Source organism: Acinonyx jubatus, chromosome C1 (assembly GCF_027475565.1).
Source record: "Acinonyx jubatus isolate Ajub_Pintada_27869175 chromosome C1, VMU_Ajub_asm_v1.0, whole genome shotgun sequence".
NCBI classification, from domain to species: domain Eukaryota; kingdom Metazoa; phylum Chordata; class Mammalia; order Carnivora; family Felidae; genus Acinonyx; species Acinonyx jubatus.
Window position 1 is genome coordinate 96,464,543 of NC_069381.1, and position 19,972 is coordinate 96,484,514.

At 38.7% G+C, this 19,972-nt stretch overlaps 2 protein-coding genes across 6 annotated transcripts in view; both read right to left on the minus strand.

Moving 5' to 3' along the window:
- Window positions 1-344: 344 nt before the first annotated feature.
- On the minus strand, window positions 345-10,863 carry NRAS (NRAS proto-oncogene, GTPase). Its single transcript, XM_015066109.3, has 7 exons — window positions 10,721-10,863; window positions 10,089-10,216; window positions 7,717-7,895; window positions 4,949-5,108; window positions 4,324-4,447; window positions 3,945-3,986; window positions 345-3,837 (listed from the first exon to the last, which is right to left on the minus strand). The coding sequence occupies exons 2-5, from the start codon at window positions 10,197-10,199 to the stop codon at window positions 4,328-4,330; spliced, it is 570 nt and encodes a 189-aa protein (XP_014921595.1). The 5' UTR covers window positions 10,200-10,216; window positions 10,721-10,863; the 3' UTR covers window positions 345-3,837; window positions 3,945-3,986; window positions 4,324-4,327.
- Window positions 10,864-10,975: 112 nt separating this feature from the next.
- Window positions 10,976-19,972, minus strand: part of CSDE1 (cold shock domain containing E1) — a 38,271-nt gene continuing 29,274 nt past the window's right edge. For all 5 annotated transcript variants that reach the window (XM_053214640.1, XM_015066108.3, XM_015066107.3 and 2 more), the window contains 7 exons: window positions 19,297-19,472; window positions 18,627-18,739; window positions 17,379-17,498; window positions 14,645-14,823; window positions 13,771-13,934; window positions 12,663-12,795; window positions 10,976-12,294 (listed from right to left, as the gene is read on the minus strand). In XM_053214640.1, the coding sequence (XP_053070615.1) occupies window positions 12,247-12,294; window positions 12,663-12,795; window positions 13,771-13,934; window positions 14,645-14,823; window positions 17,379-17,498; window positions 18,627-18,739; window positions 19,297-19,472 (933 nt within the window). In that variant the 3' untranslated portion in view covers window positions 10,976-12,246. The remainder of the gene's footprint in view (window positions 12,295-12,662; window positions 12,796-13,770; window positions 13,935-14,644; window positions 14,824-17,378; window positions 17,499-18,626; window positions 18,740-19,296; window positions 19,473-19,972) is intronic.

Here is a 19,972-nt window from a genome sequence, read left to right on the forward strand (position 1 = left end):
GACATATTTTACACGGAGATAAAATGAGGAACTCAGATCTTCGAACACTGTCCAAATGTCACATCCAAAAATCTAAAATTAGGGGCGCCTGGGTGGCTCAATTAAGCATCTGACTCTCAATTTTGGTTGAGGTCATGATCTCACCAGTTCATGAGTTCGAGCCTTAGGGGTCTGGGAGGACAGGGCAGACTGCTTGGTATTCTGTCTCCCTCTCTCTCTGCCCCTCCCGTGCTCTCTCTCTCTCTCTCAAAATAAATAAAAATAAAACTTATTTAAAAAAACAAAAAAACCAAATCTAAAATTAATATTAACTTTCAAGAAAGGCACTTCAATAGAAAAAAGAATTATGACTAAGCAAAGAACTTCCAGTTTTTATTTTTTAAACATTTAACAAGAAAAACATTCAACCAAATTTTTAAAAATTAGGATGGATTAATTTACAATAAAATAGTCAACTTAAAATATCAGCCCCTTAATTTAGGGCCAAAGAGGCCAATAGTTCTGTTTAAACAACAGAATTGCACAATTGGTATTTTTACCTATATCTGATGGCACAGAAATATAAAAGTCATACAACTTTCACTGAGATCCTCCCTTCCCTCCAGAGTAGAATTCATCCAGTTGCTTCTTAGGTCAGTACTCAGGCCTTTAAAAATCACCAGTTGTATTCTGAAACATATCTACAACTATTCTGATAATGAGAACACGTTTAAAACAATTCCTAACAGGAAACACCTTAAAAATAATTTTGTGGCACATTACACTGCTTAAAGAAACAGTGAAGATGAAAAATAATGTACAAGAATTATAGTCTCTTGCTTACAGAAACCACCTAAATAAAATATTTTCCCTAATTAATTATCCTTGCTTCTTATAATTTATTAGCAGAGATGAATTACAAGAAGCAGAATGCACCATTTTTTGGTTCTTGGTTGTAGCTGCCAGCTTGAGAGTTCATGACTGTAAATGTAAAAGCAAAATATGACCATGCTCACAAATTCTGGAATGGGAAAAAATGAAAATATCTCTTCAAAGTGTTTCTCCATCCTTGCTTTCAAGTCAGACAAAAAATTCACAGCAGTTTAAGGGATGATGAAAGACTAAACATGGGCCTGCTAAAAGACATACTGAGAATAACTTTACCTACTACACTAAAGTGAAAACTGTAAGAAGCATGATATTATATTACCAAGTAACATTCTAGAGTAAGCTGCTGGAGCAAATACAGCACTTAACAGTTTCATTTACAGACTAGGCATGGTGGCCTTTACACAGAACATCTTATTTTCACACTCTTGGGTGTGCAACCCTTAAAACACAAACACACATAAAGTAGTATGTAATTCATGACAGCTGGCCAGGCACTTAACTTGGGGGAAGAGACTTTTCAGATTCTGAGGTAAACTAGAACTGTTTTCAGCAATTACAAACAAATTCTAAACAACCACACTTTACTTCACACCAACTGAAGTTACTCAGCATTTAACTGTAAGTCTGTCACTCTATCGTGCCAAAATTCACACCTATGTGTAACTTCTTAACAAGCTATTAAAAGAACATTTTCAAGTCTGAATTTTGGCCCCATTTAGATAATTCTGTGCTTAGGACACACTTGAAAAAACTGTAAGGTACATACATGTAAGGGCAAAAATGAGTATCTTTTTCCCTAAATTTGATATTACAAAAAGGGTCATACTGTCAGTCACACAGATGAGAAGAGAAGGAAGAGGTGGAAGACAATGACAGCTGAGGTGACAAGACTCCATCTAGCCTCAAGAAAGTCACACAGCAATGTTCCAAAAGGAGCAGAAACCCAGCAGCAGGAGTTTCTATTTACAGCTGTTGACAGTATGTGAAAGCTCTCAAAGTTAACACTAAGGAACACAACTCTCTGGGCTTGTTCGCTCTGGGCACAGTGCAGGTTCTTGCCCTCTTCTGAATCCATTTAGAGACAGTGTGGAGTCTCCTTAAATGAAAGCTTGTTTGAGAAGATAGAGGACCTCAGTAAGTACACATCAGAGGAGACCAGAACAGGAAGCGGCCATCTGGGAACTAATCTCTCATCAAAAGTTATCCAAGTCTCCTTTTCATTGGAATTACCAGGAAATTATCTGCAAATGCAAACGCCGTACCTCCAAACCCTCATAACTAACAATTAGTTCTACTTCCCACTCCCTTCTCAAACAGCAATTTCTATAGAAAGGCTACTTCTCTTCTGAGCAAACTCCATCAGCTTATTATCTGGTATACACAGACGAATTCATCAACATCTGGTTTTAAACCCTTCAAAGGACATCATGAAGAAAGAAAATTTTGAAAATTTTGATCTGAGGCATCCTCATTCTCAAAATAATGAGAAAAAATATTGGTTTAATTCAGAGTTTCCACATGGCTAAAAATGGTCTACAGATTTTATTTATAAAAATTTCTAAGCTGACCCTCCTCAAGACAGCAGGTTTTTCCAGTCACGGTAAAGGATCTGTGCTAACTGACCTCTTCTTTCCTTGCAGGACTAACAGTGTGCATCTGGCCAAACTACTAGCTGGAGTTTACTGGTGCAATGAGCAAATGTGGAAGAATTTCTCTCTCTGCAATGCTAACCGGCTTGCTCAAGTTTTGAAACTGTGACCCTGGTCTATTAGCACCTTGCTGTACTCAACTGAAATAACCAAGCCGCCATTGCGGTGGGATGAGAAGGGGAATGAGGGCAATTATAATATACATCCTTAAAATATCATAATACGTAGTGAAAATGTGTCCGTTAATACCTCTGAGGCTTGAAAATCATTGATCATAGCTATTAAATAAAACTGCATTAAACTTACAATTTCGAACACCTGCAAATGTAAAGCTTTAGGATATGACCTAAATTTAAATATGAATGGAAGTTCATTATCAGTAAGCTAGAAGAAACAAATTGCATATATTTTGTAAGTGGTAACCTACTCCCTGCCCCCCCGCCCCGAAGTAGAGATTAGGTAAAAATTAAGTGAAGTTATTCATAATTGTTTCCAGTTTCATCTTTCTCTTGGAAGAGACCCAAATCAGGTCTCTGGAAATCCAACTTCATACACGTAAGACACGGCATCTGCTATTATGTCGGTATATCTTTCCCTCAAAGGGAGACAGATCATAGACGTATCTCAGACATTCATTTTCATGTATAATGGTTTTTGAGACATCTATTCCACCAAAGTATTATAAAGCAATCTACAAACCACTTCTAGGAAAAAGGCACTTTGCTGCAAAAGTTAGATTTAATTATGTGGAAGTTGAGAACACTAGGATAGACTCAAAAGTCAGAATTCACTTTTGTTTTTATGAATGCAGAGCAGATGCCAGGTATAGAGTATAGCCAGTAACATTACAAACAAACCGAATGGTAAACTTAACTATATACTCAGCAAAACAGTAACTTACGACATTTCTCCAAAAACCAACATAGTTCCAAGTTCAACAGTAAAAAGGAAAAAAAAAAAAAAAAGTCACCAGCAGTTGCTACTTTAGAGCTCAAGACATTGTTTCCTACAGAATTTCATGTCTACAGTTTGGTTCTCTGTTTCAGAGCATGAATTACTTTTCAGATGAAAAACCTGGGAGGTTTGTTTATATGTGCTGGGGGAGAACCAGGGTGGAAAAACAGTGGGGAGTAACAAGAGGTTCATTTCTCTGGTCAGACAACCAAGTGAGGAGGTAGTTACTCGGAGAACTTCTCAAACAGAGAATAATGTACTGATCTACAGAGCTGGGGAAATAGCAGGAGCTTCTTTGTGAAACTGAAGATAGCAACAGGAACACTTCTCCTCCAGGGAAGTCAGGACCAGGGTGTCAGTGCAGCTAAAATAAAGACAGAATCTGTATAAATGGCACACGGAGATTATGAGAAAAACATGGTTAAGAAATCAACATGAACGATAATACATTCGCTTCCAAGCTTGTCATACCTTGACAGTGGCTCTTTTCTGATGCTAGAACTTTAAAAGTATCTATAAGAAAAGAACACACACCATGTCATTATAATCTAGTTTTGATGTAGTGATTCTTCCAATTCCTAATGAGTGCAAGAATATGGTATGGTAGGCATACATTTCATAATAATGTCTTCTGGTTTCTACTGTTATTGAAAGCGTAATGATGTCTATAAAATACTTAATGCTTTAAAAGTACTCTCAGAAAGGGTGCCATAAGGAAAATATTTTACAGCTGTGAGCAAGTAGAAACTCTCAAATAGCAACACAGAAAAAGTAACAGCAATCTCCTCCAAACTGCCTGATGCTAAATAATAAAATTTATGATTATGACACCAAGAGACTGCATGCTCACCTTGTTACATCACCACACACGGTAACCCCATACAACCTTGAGTCCCATCATCACTGCTGTTGAGTTTCTTCATTCGGTACTGACGTATTTCTCTTACCAGTGTGTAAAAGGCATCTTCAACACCCTGTAAAAGAGAATGATAAAGACGGCTTAATAGACACGATCCAAGATGTGAACTATCTCACTTGTACTTCTTGGGGACACCAAATTTAGCATTTTTATTGAATTACATCAACAGACTGATATATACAAATGGCAAATTTTGAAAAATTATACTCAAGCACAGGAAAATGGGTAACGTGGGACATAGAGAATGACCAGATCTAAAGATTCCATTCAGGAGAGCAAAATCCCTAAATACTGGCTGGTGTTGATGGAGGAAGGTCTAATGTTTGTAACTAATTTTAATCAAGGGTCTTCATTTTAGTAATATTTGTGCATATTAACGTGAGGCTAAAATGCCACACCAAAATATTAATCGGTTCATTTGGGGTTTAGACGAAGGATTAAAAAAAATAAAATACAAAAAATTCCATAACAACAAAGAATGCAGATCATTATCTCTAGTAATCAAATTTTTCTGCCTTAAATGAATGCTTGCCAGGTGTTCAAAGCTCTGCTGTACCTGTCTGGTCTTGGCTGAGGTTTCAATGAATGGAATCCCATAACTCTTGGCCAGTTCGTGGGCTTGTTTTGTGTCGACAGTCCTTGTTGGCAAATCACACTTGTTTCCTACTAGCACCATAGGTACATCATCGGAGTCTTTTACTCGCTTAATCTGTTCCCTAAAAAAAAAAAAAAAAAAAGGGAACATATCATCATTACCTAAGAGTAAGTTTTTAGGAAGAAATGAACAGATGGAAAAAGAATCTAACCAATTTTATCTAGGCCTGTTAGCTTCTAGTATTGATCTAGTATGGAGTTTCACTCCCCCCCCCCCCCCCCCCCCACGGATTATAAAAGACGATGCCTAATGGTCTTTTGGTTTAATTATAAAAAACCATGCACAACAGTGGACTGGTTTAGACTTGATGCAGCAGCCATAAGGCAGCCAAGTACTGGTTCACCTTCTAGTGGAAATGGATGGCTATTCTACCTTGACGCATACCCCTGTTACACTCCCTGATTCTCCAAAGAGCTTGGCTCTGGATTTAATTGGCAACCTGAAATCATACTCTAGATTAAGATCTAAAGTATGAAAAGTAAAGCTTACTGCCTCAAAATAACTTTTTGAAGTTTCCTTGAGTGACAGTGTTTAATGAAAGACAGTCTATCCACTTCTCTAGATGGGTGACGTCCAAACATTTTCTTCAAACGATACTATCGCTGGAAGTCCGAGATATAAAATAGAAAACACCAGAAGTGCTCTTCTTAAAGGGGGACTAAAGGATCTGGGAACTCCCAACTTACAGCACTCCTTTCAGTGACATGTAAGACACACCACACAGCAGTTTGGAAACTACTGCTCTAGCTTCTCTTGACCAATACTGTCCAACAGAACTTTTCATGATGATGGAAATATTCTCTATCTGTGCTGTCCAACTATATCCACTAGTCATATGTAGCTGTTGAACACTTAAGAAGTCAGTTGTTATGTGGTCAAGGAACTGAGCTTTCAATTATATTTAACTTTAATTGACTGAAATAATCACGTAAGGTTGTAGCTACCATACTGCACAGCACTACTCCAGACTCTACCCTTGGGTACACACACAATCACGCACCTAAAATTCATTACACTGGCTATCTGCAGAACCGACCTTTGGAGTAACGGCAGTAGCCTATTTTAAAGGATAATGTAAGACAACACAGCCTAAGAGGAAAAATGACTTCTAGAAATTCAACATTAGGTACTTGCCAAGTACTGGACATTTTCTTATGCATTGCTATTATTTCCAGACAGCAAATGGAAAGCAGAGCAGGTTTAAGCAGAAAAAACCCCACCAAAGTCAGTTTTGGACTAGTTTGTTTCTGGGGTGTCTGTGTGGCTCAGTTGGTTAAGTGTCTTGACTCCTGATTTTGCTCAGGTCATGATCTCATGTTTCTGAGACTAAGCCCTGCATTGGGGCTCTGTGCTGGGGGTGGAGCCTGCTTGAGATTCACTTTCTCTCCCTCTGCCCCTCCCCTCCTCCCACTCTCTAGAAGAGGAAGGAAGGAAGGAAGGAAGGAAGGAAGGAAGGAAGGAAGGAAGGAAGGAAGGAAGAAAGAAAAAGAAAAAGGGAGGGAGGAAGAGAGAAAGAGAGAGAGGGAGAGACAAAAGAAAGGAAAGGAGGAAGGAAGGAAGGAAGGAAGGAAGGAAGGAAGGAAGGAAGGAAGAAAGAAAGAAAGAAAGAAAGAAAAAGAAAAAGGGAGGGAGGAAGAGAGAAAGAGAGAGAGGGAGAGACAAAAGAAAGGAAAGGAGGAAGGAAGGAAGGAAGGAAGGAAGGAAGGAAGGAAGGAAGGAAGGAAGAAAGAAAGAAAGAAAGAAAGAAAGAAAGAAAGAAAGAAAGAAAGAAAGAAAGAAACCAATGAACCACTCTCCCTGCTGAGTAACTTTTCTGGACTAGTTTGTTTCCATGAGCAGACATCTTCAATGGATGGAGTATAATATGCCTGTAGGCTGTAGGAAGGACACTCACATTGACCATGTGCTAGGCACTTTTCTGGGCGATTAACATGTTATATTATCTTGTTTAATTTTGCAAACAACTCTTGGTAGGTACTATTACCTCCATATTATAGATAAGGAAACTGCATCACAGCCATTTGGTAGTTTGCCCCGAAGTCCCATGGCTAATGGATGATGGAGCCAAGTTTCAACCTGTTCTATTACTCTGCTCAAAGAACATGGAGCTAAGAAAAAGGAGCCCTGGGTTTTTGGTCCCGCTCTGCTACTAACAACAACCATGACTCTAAAAACCTAACAAAACACCTTCTGAACTCGGTATCTGATTCTGTAAAACAAGAATGTTGTGCCAGAATTTTTTATGGTCTGACTGAGCTTTGAAACTTTATGGTTCTATTGAGAAAGACCACCTTTCATCTCTCTTTACTGCCTGTTCATTTCTTCCTACCATTTTCTATCTTCTGTCACATACTGACGACTGCTTCTCAGAGGTGTTTTCATCTCTGAAATTCCTGTGGGATCTCTACCACCACCTGTGGTCCTGAATCATCCCATTAGGAAGCTTCATTTAAGTATTATCACACATTCCAGCCATAGTGCATTATATAAAATATGTCACAATATTAACTTCCAGTTGTAACCCCAGATCCTCAATGTTAAACAACCTAAAACCAACTCTCTTCATAATTAAAGATGCTATCTTTCCTAGTGTGGTATCCTCATCCCCTCACAAAGCTTCAGAACACACTTATCAATCATCCTTTCAGAGTAAATAATGCTCCTAGTACCTGTAAAGGTTAATATCTGCAAATGATTTGCTATTGTTGATGGCAAATACACAGAGGAAGCCTTCGCCTGTCCTCATGTATTGGTCTCTCATGGCACTGTACTCTTCTTGACCAGCTGTATCCAGTATGTCCAACAGACAGGTTTCACCGTCTATAACCACCTGTTTTCGGTAAGAATCCTGGGGTGCGAAGGGTGGGAGACGGCAGGGAGAGAGGAAGATTTCATTTTTATTAGAAACCACAGGGTACGCAATGCTATTGCCAAAGTTAGATAAGCTCCTTCCTAAGTTTATTTCCATCTCTCTGTCCCTCAAACTCCTAATATATAATCACAAACAGAACGTACTGAATGTCACCCTAAGAAAAAAGCCTACAGAAAGGAAAATGTGGTCACTCTGTTCTTGGAAAAGATAAAAAAAGTTTGGTAATTCAAAAGACAGCTATACAGCAGTTAGACTAGAGATTAGCATTCAAGGTGTTATTTTACCAAGGTATAAACTGGAATTTTCTTGTTTATTATACATTTAAATTCTAAACATACTTCTACCAGTTATACCAGGCCTTGGACACAGTATCATTTGTGTTTATAACTAAACACACATATACTTTTCATTTCAGACAAAATTATAACACCAAAATATTTTTCTCATCATAGTGGATTTTTACCTTTGGAAAATATTCCGGAATCAAATTCCTAAAGGTTCCAAACAAGGTGCAGTAAAACCCTGGATTGCAAGTAACTTGTTCTGTGAGGGTTCTGCAAGACGAGCAAACATTTATACTAAATTTTAACTTTATTAACTAGCAACGTCTTGCAATATGTGATGCCGAATGTCACACGATCACAACTTGGTTAATGGTTCTTGAAATTCGTTTTGATACACAAGTGCTTTGGATCACAAGCATGTTTCTGGAACGAATTAACCTCGCAAACCAAGGTTTTACTGTATATAGTTATAATTCCTTAGAAAGACAGACATGCATAGAATATATACATGGTTTCAATTTGCCTCTAAGGCAAAAATTTTACTTGCATTTTGATACTTACATTTTGGGAATTCAGTTCAAAGAAAACAACCCATCACACCTGGTAAAGATCTAGCTCCAGAAACAAATGCGAGCTGGTTTCCCAGTTCATTGATCAGTGCCTCTCAACTTCGTTGTGGGACTATAATATACTTTCAAATTAACATAGACTTCACATTGCCAAAACTTGCCTGAAGTATGAAATATGGTTAAGTGTACGAGTGTTCGAGGAAATGAGCAAAATTAAAATTATAAGGTAGGTTTGAGTCAAACTAACTTAGGTTAATAGAAGTCAGAGAGAAGTGGTTATTTCCTGGCAGTGTGGGGGTTTACTGACTGGAAAGGGACATGGGAGAACTCTCTGGAGTATTGGAAATGGTCTATATTTCTGAGTGGTGATTATGGAAGTATTTAAAATACAAATTTTAAGTCACTAGGCTGTAGATATACTTGTGAATTTTACTGTATGTATGTTACCCTTCAATAACTAAAACTCAGCAAAATATTAAAAGGTTCTAACTATTAACACTAAAGCTGTTTAGCTTAAATAAAATTTTGCCGAGGACTTACTAATTTTTAATAATGGCTATGTTAGCTTCCATTAAACACTCACCAGCTGGTGGGGGGAGGGTAGGAAGACCAGGATGTGGATTAAAATAAAAACTCTCTAGTCAGACATTTCTAAATTGAATAAAATTACACAACCTTTTTTAAAGGACCTTAGATGCCATTTATTCAAGCCAATCTAGAACGTGGACTCACAAAAAATTTAAACATACTGATTTTTCTCAACATCCCTGTGTGTGATAGGCAGGACATGTTTATAATAATTTAATAGACGAAGACAATGAGGCTCAGAGAGTTTAAGTGTTTTGTTCAATATAACATAACTAAATAAACTGCCAACAGGGACTGAAAAAAAATCTAGGTAGTGACTCAAAATCTCATGTTCTTTCTTACTCCAGCCCAGTCTCAGCTGCTTCAACTTTTAATGAAAATTGCAGACTATCTAGATCTCTGAATCCTTTATCTCCATCCTATTACTCAGTCACTCTTCCCACCGCTGGTTTCTTTTTAATAGAGCTGTCATATAGGAGTTCAACGAGTATGCAACAGTTTATTAAACTGCTAAATTGTCAAGTTTTCAGAAAAACTCTAACAGCTAATAAAAATGAACTCTTCTCCACAAACATGGAAAGCTTTACTGTATTGCTGAACGCAGTACCCAAAATAACTTTTACTTCTGTCTCCTGATTATTCCTTTAGCTAAACAGCAAGCTAAAGGATATGGGTAAGGGTGAGCCAAAAGCCAGAGGTAGGGTCAGCACACTGCCACTGGGCCTCACCTCTATGGTGGGATCATATTCATCTACAAAGTGGTTCTGGATTAGCTGGATTGTCAGTGCGCTTTTCCCAACACCACCTGCTCCAACCACCACCAGTTTGTACTCAGTCATTTCACACCAGCGAGAACCTGTGGGAAAGCAGCAATCAGGGTTAACTGGCGAGTCACATCCACAGTACTTCAAAGCTTTCTATAATCAATAGTAAGTTAAAGCCCGAGTTTGAAATATGTGGGTTCCATACACGTGACCTTCCACTTGGTTCTCAGTGATTTCAGGAGTGCAAAAGCACTGGCAGGTTACTGCGGGCCTCAGAATTCTGGCTAGTCTCCTAGCTACTACCCCCACCCTTCGGTATTTTTCAACAGCCCTTGGGCCCCGCCCTCAGCCTAAGGTAAAGGAAACCCCTCTTCCTACTCCTCCCCCAAGTCTTCTCCGCTCTGGTGGGGCAGCCTCCTGGCCATCCCCTCGTCTTACTCCCCTGCCGGTCTTCAAAGATCTCCCCCGTAACGCTCAAAACGAAGGACCCCCGCCCAAGGGCCTTTGTCTCCAGCCTGCAGATTCCGTTCGATTCCTGGCAACAACGAGTTGCTTCTTTGCGCCAAAGACGAACGCTAAACACAACAGAGCCTTACCTCAAACTTCGCTGCCTCCGCTTCCGACTGATTTAGAACAACTGGGAAAAAGGCTGGAGACCCCGGAACCGCCATGAACAGCCCCCACTAGGGAGCGGCACTTCCGGCCCCGCCCGCTACGTAATCAGTCGGCGCCCGGGGCGTCCGAGTCCCCGCCCCAGCCACGTGGGCCCCCGACCCAGGAGTCACGCGGCGGGCCGCACCCAGACCCGCCCCTCCCACACAGGACGTTTCAAAAATGAAAGCGCTAGGTGCTAGAGTCTCAAAAATCAGTAAAACTTTATTCGCTTCCATTCTTTCGCCATTAACAGAAAACTGGAGAAAGCAAAAATGTTTTGTGTTTACAAAGATAAACGGCCTCTTTACCCAGAGAAGATCAAAACCTCAAACGACAACGGGGAAGATAAAAGCGCCCTCCCCCACATCCCCTGAGCTGCCCTTGTCCTTAGACAAAGCCTTCAGTCCACTGGCCAGGGACCCTGGATGTGGCCAATTCAAGATGAGGGCCAAGAAATCAGACCAATCCATTCCCGTGATATACAGTCGAACAGAAGCTACACCAAGGGTCAAGTGCCTGTATTTCACAGGACACAGGAACCAGGCGGCTACTTATAAAAAAAACAAGATTCATTTCAGGCACAACTTTTTTTATTTTTTTGTTTTGTTTTGTTTTGAAATCAGTAAAAGAAACTGGGTCCTAGAAGCTGCAGTGATCTAAGCAGCAGCAAGTTTGTGCATTCGTTTTTTTTTTGTTTTTGTTTAAATACGATTAAATTACCACACTGCTGGCACACCTCATTTGCATGAAATTCTGCACCATACATACTAATTGCAGTAAAGTTACCCCCCTCCCTAATCCCAGGAAAAAAAAAAAAACTACTCTGGAAGATAATTTTCACTGAAATCTAACCAAACTTTGTTAAGTGGACTGTGACAAGATTATAAATGATATGAAAAATAACATTTTAACATTTGGCCATCAACTTAAGGAAATGGTTTGCCTATACAAATTTTTAGAATTTTTGTAATTTTTAATATATTCTACCCTCATATGGTCCTCAGAATTAAAGCATAATGAACAGGAAAGAAAAGGAAAAGAATGCAGCTGAGTGCTAAGGCAGAACATCTTGCCAGATAGTAATGAAGGTAGAGTATATGCTAAATACCAAGTGCAGAATTTCATAGGGCCAACAAGATAACAGTCTATATTTTTCACTTACACAGGCGAAGTGGATTTTGCAATTACCAGTTGCGTTAAATGCACCAAATAAAGCTCCTAAGATTGATACTATAAGGCGCCACCTTAAGTTTTCCAGGCTGCAACTGTGCATAATTTTAAAATGGTTTCTTAAATTTATTTATTTTTTTTAAACATAACACGAGGAAGGTGTTAAAACTGGTGTAATAGCTCAATAGAATAAGTATTCCAGATTTTGGGAGGGATGAAGAGGAGGATATTCAGAACCCTTCACCAGAATCCCCCCAACTTGATCATAGTGGATTAATGATGTGCTTTGTGGATGTGGTTAGTCAATGACACCAGCTTGACGAATCTTTCTTTCTGCACCAAATCCCTGTGAAGAAGTAAAATTACAGTTAATCACTACAAAAGCAGTACTTTTTTTTAATCATCGTAACCACCACCACTTCTTTCCCAGAGGAGGAAATCCCTAATAAGCCCTCCTGATCTATTATCTATTATGTTCAAAGGATCAGGAAGACCAGAAAATGTGCTGCTTACTGTGAGGAATCATTATTGTTAGGGGCTGAACCAATGTATATGGAGCTTTAACTAGTTATAAGCATATTGAAACACTGAAAAAGAAAACTGAAGTTCCCTGTGCCATTAAGCTCCGAGCTATGCTGAAATAGGAACTTGATAGGCATATTGTTTGTCAGCTGCCCCTACCCCCACCTCCCGAACCTTGTAATGCCCTCATACCATTGAGTTATCTGGTCCCCTTGGCTGACGAAGAACCATTAGGCGAGGAGCACTGGCATCATCCAGGGTGATGTTCTTCAAGCGATTGACCAACCTATCAGGTCGTGGAGCTGCAACAGCCTTGGGGCCCTCGCTGTAATGAAGTTAAGAGGTGAGAAGCAGCAACTCTTGGTGGGAAGAAAGCAAGTACTTGCAGAGGAGTATGTTTTCTATCTAACTACCCAAATGACTCAGTTTTAATGAGGAGACTCTTGCCTCATCTAGCCACCTAGCTATAGCTAGCAAGACAGGACAGACAAGTTTGTTTGTTTTTATTCCTAACTCAAGGTTTATCACTGTGGAGGAACGGAAGAATCATTTGGGTGAGGGTCATCCCTGGACTGGTCTGCACCTAGAAAAACCTGTTCCACAGACACACAAAACGAGGTAATAAGATGTGAAAAACCTTAGACAAGTTAAATATGAAGTATTTCAAGAGACTCCCAGCTCCTCTCATGACAATATTACAGATTAAAAAAATTTTTTTAAAGCACAGAGAAAGCACTGCTAAACTATAAAATTAGAATTTTAAGTAGCATATAAATAACTTAATGGAAGAAAAAGCTAAGCAGAATCCTTGAAGAATAAGGACTACATAATCTTATAAGTTCTATTACATAGAATGTACCCAATTAATGTTTCATTAGGCCAGATTTGTAAGACTAAAATTTAGAAAATGAAGGCCAGAGGTAAAAAAGACACAGTAGGGGTGTCTCAGTTGGTTAAGTGTCCGACTTCAGGTCAGGTCATGATCTCATGGTTGGAGTTCGAGCTCTGTATCGGGCTCTCTGCTGTCAGTGCATGGAGATCCTCAATCTCCCTCTATGCCCCTCCCCCACTTGTACTCTTTCAAAAAAAAAAAATCAAACCTATTAAAAAAAAAACAAAAACAAAAAAACCACACACACACACACACACACACACACACAGAGGAAAGATCAAGAAATAGCCAGAAAGTAGCAGGATAAAAAGAGGAGCGATGAAAAGTGAAGAAGTGTGATTAAACCAGAGTTTATGAAAGTTTAAAGACAGTCCAGGGAATTTACCAATCCAACAACAACAAACTCACCAGACTCGCCAAACATTACAAGCACTGCACTTGCCAGTGCGCTGATTAAGAATCACTGAGAATTCCACCTCATCTCCAGCCTGTAGCTCAATGCCATCTTGAACTTCTTTCACATGGAAGAAGAGCTTCTTGCTATCTCCTACTTCATAGTTAATGAAGCCAAACTGAGGGGGGGTGGGGGGAGGGAAAAATTAAAAAAGACAGTAACTAAAAGCAGGACATACTACAGAGGGGAAAAGTACCTCACTGTGAATGAAGCACAATACCTAACTAGAAGGGGATTTACTAAACATGGTATTAATGCTGATACTCCAGTTTAATTGCTCATGCTATAATGTAACAGCATATGGGTCTGAAAAACTTGTCAGGAAATGTATCTTTGAAATCACTGCCATTCAATCTATCATAGTCTGTCTGAAACAAAGGTTGCCTGTGTCTTCATATAGTATATGAAGTTTTTGAATTAAGCAAAATCACACTGAGATTTCAATATGAGGAATAGTTTTGTTTGCCCTAAACTTATCTTATGAACACCTTTACATATGCTTTCGTTGTGTGGTCTGCAAAAGAAGTCCCGAGCTCAAGCATACAAAATCCTAGTCTTTCTATTCTGAAAAATCTCATTCCAAACTTATTTCCCCTGTCATGTAATGTTATCAATAGCACTCTTAACTTTCTTTTTGCTCATATCACCATTTTTTTCCTTTTCATGTCATTTTCTTCATATTTTTACAAGCTACCTCAAATCAATGAAAAAAGGAGAAATGAGTACTGATGGTTCTCCCTTGGCTGAAAAAATTTCAAGGTTTTGGTTACCACTTGGGTACCAACTCATAAAAGGATCAAATTCAGATCCAGAGATACTACCACTTACCTGATCTTTCACACACTCCACTGTGGCCCTACGCAGGGGTGTGATGTTATAGGCCATAGTCTGTGCATTTTGGCCCAGAACACACAACTGGAACTTGACACTTTCCCCTTTCTGCAGGCAATCTCCTTTGTTGGCCATCCCAACTATGCCAAATGGATAGACTTCACCTTTCATATCCCCTGTAATGAGAGACAGGTATAAAGTCTGAAAACTAATAGTTCAGAATGATCCTATGCTGATGGTCATAAGTTTATAGATAAGTTGCTAAGAATGTATTCTTACCTAAGAAAAATGTTTTAATACCTGAGAACTCCTACCTTAAAGCTTCAATGAAATATTACCAAGAAAACAAATGAGAACTTGTAGTACTTTACTAGCTAATGAACAGTTTTAAACCATCCTTACGAAATTAAAAGGAACACTGGCACTCAACCTCATTACCTAAATATGTGGGCATTTTAAGCAGAATGGGTTGTTAGCATGATCCTCTGAATTATCTTCTTCCCCAGTTCACAGCCAACCAGTCAAAAATATTTCTGACCCATACTCAACTGGGCATTCAACAAGCCAGGCACAGGCAAAAACAATGTGGATAAATTTCCTTGGCATTCTAATCTCTTTTCTTTGTTCTGATTATGGCTCCCTCAAACCAACAGGCACTTTCTCCTAGTTCAGAGCTCAGTATACTTTCTGAAAGACAGTAAATATTTTAGACTTATAAATTATCCTATTTCTGTCACATCTACTCAACTTTGCTGTTGTAGTGGGAAAGCAACCAAACACAAGATGTAAACTATGGCCATAGCTATTTTAAGAAAACTTTACTTACAGAAACAAACCACCCTATTTGCTGAGCTCTGCCCTAGACTAAAATATTGGCTGGAGAGGAGTGCAGGCTAGGAATAAGAACTGTGCCAAAGGTTCAGTTGCTTATCATATCAGTTCATCTGAACGGGAAGCCACTGAATCAACAAAGGTGAAGAGGAGAAAAAAACATGAGGTGGAAGTGGAAGCTTCAGAACTGGAAATGCTTTTAACAATTCTTTTAATGATTATAAGGTGTAAGGGAAGGTTTTCCTTTCAAACATACAGGAACCACAAACTTTTGAGGATACACTTCCAACAAAGTCATACACAAGCATTCTCTAGAGACAGCTGGTCTGATTCAGTTTTATTAAAGCAGTCATTTATTAAACATTTACAGATTCATATTTAATCATTCTAGAATCTTCTCAAAGAAATTACCCTCATTTTAAAGATGAAGAAACTAAGCTAGGAGAGATTTAAGTAATTTGTCCAAAGTTATACAGGTAGAAATGGAAGAGGTGGTGTTCAGATCTAGGCCTTGCCCTACTTCAAAGTGTTCCTGAATGAAAGAGCTGTTCTCACTATCAAGTGGGAAAATGTAACCTGTGTAGTCTCAAAACCCTCTAAGGTCTATTAGAGTTCAGAAAAGTTTCCTTTCCCACAAAATCACTGCTTGACTATATCCTAGAGCCAGAGTTGAAGAGTAAGTGGATTGGGGGTTGGGAACACAAAAAGAAGTCAAAGTGAAATGTTACAGAGGAAGTACTGCAAAAGTGAGTAAGTTGCCCAGTCCCCACGACCCCTTTAGGAGTATGGTGTAATCATGTCATTCATTTAAAATACTGATTTGCAAAAGACCAGATTTGTACTGAATGATTTTTAAAAAATAGTGTGTTTAACCACCAGGGTCAGTTATAAGATGAGAAAGCAGAACAAAGGAAGTTTATTTTAAAATTAATTTGAATTAGATCTCAATCAACTAAAGGAGTGATTTATTGAAATAAAAGACTCATTTGCTATAAAATCTATTCCTATCTGGAGGTGTGTGTGTTGGGGAGAACTGGATGTACTCCGATTCTATGTAAAGCGGAAACTCCTAAGGGCCTCATACAAGGAGCATGTATGTTATCAAGGTTCATTTCTTTCTCTCAAATGACCTGTTCTTCCCCACTTTATGCCCTCTGACTCCTAGATAACACAAGATTTATTCTCTTAAGTCAAGCTATCATCTTTGGTTGGAAATTCAAACCCTCTTCTCATCAACCCCATCATTATGGTAATTTAGCTCTACTAATCATCAGTGGTCCTTACGATCATTCCTATTGCAAACTTATTTTATGAACAAAGTTGTCTTTTGGTACTAATTGTTGGGATGACACTAGAAATCAGGGAGTTACTGAAGATGGGGAGAAAAAAGCAGTAAATGAAAAACATAGAGAGCCATGGCCCAGAAACAAGTTGTTAGGATCCACACGGAACCCTAGCTATTAAGAAATAAATATAGGACATTTACAAAAAGCAAAATATTTATAGAAGTGAATTGGCTACTAGGAAAATTTGTTAATACTGATGTAAATAATTACAGACTACAAGAAAACTGTAAAGTTGTACTAAATGCAGCCAACTGTAAATATCTGATTATCATCCAACATTAGATGAGTACTTTTAGTGTGAGATTTTGTTCTCAGTCTATTTCAGTATAACTCAGTTGCTCACATAACAGTCATTTGTTCACAACATAAACCCAGGATGATGATCATAAAAACCAAGGGTTGGGGGGGGGGGATAGGAAGAGGCACTTTTCCTTAATTTCAGTTTCTAAGGAGTCTGAAAGCGACTGCGACCAACACCACCACATTTTAAAATGTTCCAAGTGCTCATGTAAAGGTAAAACAAATTTTAAACAATCTCATAGGGCTGCTCTTACCTTCCTCCACAATCTCAATCATTCCTTGGTACTCAGTCTGTGTTGGATCAACACTCCTCAAGGGGCGAATGACTTTACCAGAGTAAATGGTGGGATCAGCTTCCTCAGTAATGCCATTCACTACAAAGCAAAAGCATGTATACTTCTTATTCAACAATTGTAACTCCATTCCACAGGAAAAAAGCAAAAATCATCAGAACAAATGTTAACAGAGGGTTGCTGGCTGGTCTGCTACTCTTGAACTATTGCTAAATTATCATGAAAATAATGTTAATTTGGGGGTGCCAGGGTGGCTCAGAAGGTTCAGCATTGGGCTTCAGCTCAGGTCATGAGCTCATCAAGGTTCATGGGACCGAGCCCTACATCGGGCTCTGTGCTGACAGCTCAGAGCCTGGAGCCTGCTTCAGATTCTTTGTCTCCCTGTCTCTCTCTGGCCCTCCCCTGCTCGCACTGTCTCTCTCTCTCTCTCTCTCTCTAATCTCTAAATCTCTAAAATGCAACCCCAACACTTACACACTTCCCTTTATTTTAAGCTCAATATGTTAGTAATATATATTACTATCTTTCTAAGCACAAAATTTTACTCATCTTGCTTGCCTATAAATACAAACTAAAAAATAAACTCAACAAAGGCAGGTTTCTTGCCTTTGATTTCTTCACTGCTGTATCCCCAGTACTTAAAACACAGCATGTGCTTAGATATTTATTGAAATGAAATGAACGTTCTTGGCTGTCATTTTTCTAGGTCTCACCATGAGGAAGTATTATTTGAGGAGTTGAGATCAAAGTCAAAAGTTGCGGGTTTTTTTTTTTAAGTTAGAGATCCTAAACAGCAACCATTTTAAGTTCCCATTATTTTTCTCATTCTTCTCCAAAACAGCGTCCTCGAAGAATGCCTCTTTCCCCATTCCCATGGATATTTACATCTTAGGGTTATTTTTTTAAGAAAGAGGTACTGAATTGAAAATAAAGTGAATGATCTAAACTATCTATCTAGTGGTTCTCAAACTTTAGCGTACGTCAGAATCACCTAAAGGATTTGTTAAAACAGAATGCCCATCCTAAGTTTAGTAGCTCTGGGGTGGGGTCAAAGAACTTGTATTTCTTCTAAGTGGCCAGGTGATGCTACTGTATCTGGGTATCACACCTGGGGGACCACTAATCTTGGGTTTTTGCTTCCTCTCCCATGCTGTCTCTCATCTCCCACCAAAAGCCTAGACTAAATAAGTAGAAATCACAATTCATTACCTGAGTGTGTTTTGTTCACTTTTTCTGCACTGACTTTGTTGCCTTTGCCTTTGGACAAGCTATACTCGACCATGTCCCCCAGTTCCAAGCTATCGACATCACCAGAGAACTCACTGGGAAGAAAGGAAACATTTGAATAAGCAATCACCACAAACATCAACGGTAGCAAATAAATTTACTTCTTCTGTAACAACATTCATGGTGTGCTTACTTATGCTGGATACTGTTTGAAGCACATTATAGACAGTGACTCATTTAATCCTCAGAAACACCCAATGAAAAGGCACCATTATCTCCAGCTTCAAGACAATGAAACTAAAATACTAGGAGGTTAATTAGGTGGCAGAGCCAGGATTCAAACCTGAACCATCTAAGAGCCCATGCCCTTAACTGACACATATTAAATGTACAACTCTCTGGTAGCAACATAGAAGACAGTATTCTTTTACTGAAGCAGAAAGTTCTTGCCCAATGTTCAAAGCAGGTACAGGCCTTTATCTTCCGGCCACATGTTCCCTATACACATGATTAACTTTTGTTTATGTAGTGCCATAATTTTACCAATATGAAATTTGGAATTACAAAATATATAACCACCTGATACTAAATGTTTTCGAACAAAACCAAACAATGGATAGTAAGCTCTAAGTTCCTAAAAGGCATTCCTCACCTGTAATGGAAAAAGATTTCCTTATCATGATTAGCTGTTTCAATAAATCCAAAATTATCCTTCAGAGTTGCCACATAACCCAAGAGCCTCTTGGAGTTGGAATTACGACCTAAAAGTCGAACACAAGTTGCAATCTGCTGTCCAGGCCTCTGTTTGTCACTAATACTAAATTCAACCTGTGAAAAATAAGGACACTCATATTTAATATCATGTCTTTACCACACCAAGCTCCTTACCTTAGGACCTACAACTTCCCACTCCAAATATCCTTTGTGTTAAATACTCTGATGGAAGAGATTTTCACCAAAACTAACACTTTTAGGTCTCATTCACACTTTTCATAAGGGGATCAAGTTTTGTTCTCCAGTGTGTATTCCTTATAGATTCTCAATTTCTCTAAAGCAGGGCTATCAGAAAACCAGACATAGTGAGGAGAAAAATGCACAGCAATATAAAATCTTGGGTATGATTTTACTTTGATAATGTTTCAGCAACTGGTTTAGCTTATAATATTATAAGTTAATTGACTTAGGCAGATCTTCTCTAGTGCTTACTGACTCCTCAGAAAGCTTTTAACAAAGGGCATCTTAGACCCTATTCTGAATAAGCTGCTTGTAAATGGGAAGACGTTCTTATATTAAACTTGTAAACACACCATTTTTTTTTAGCAAAACTT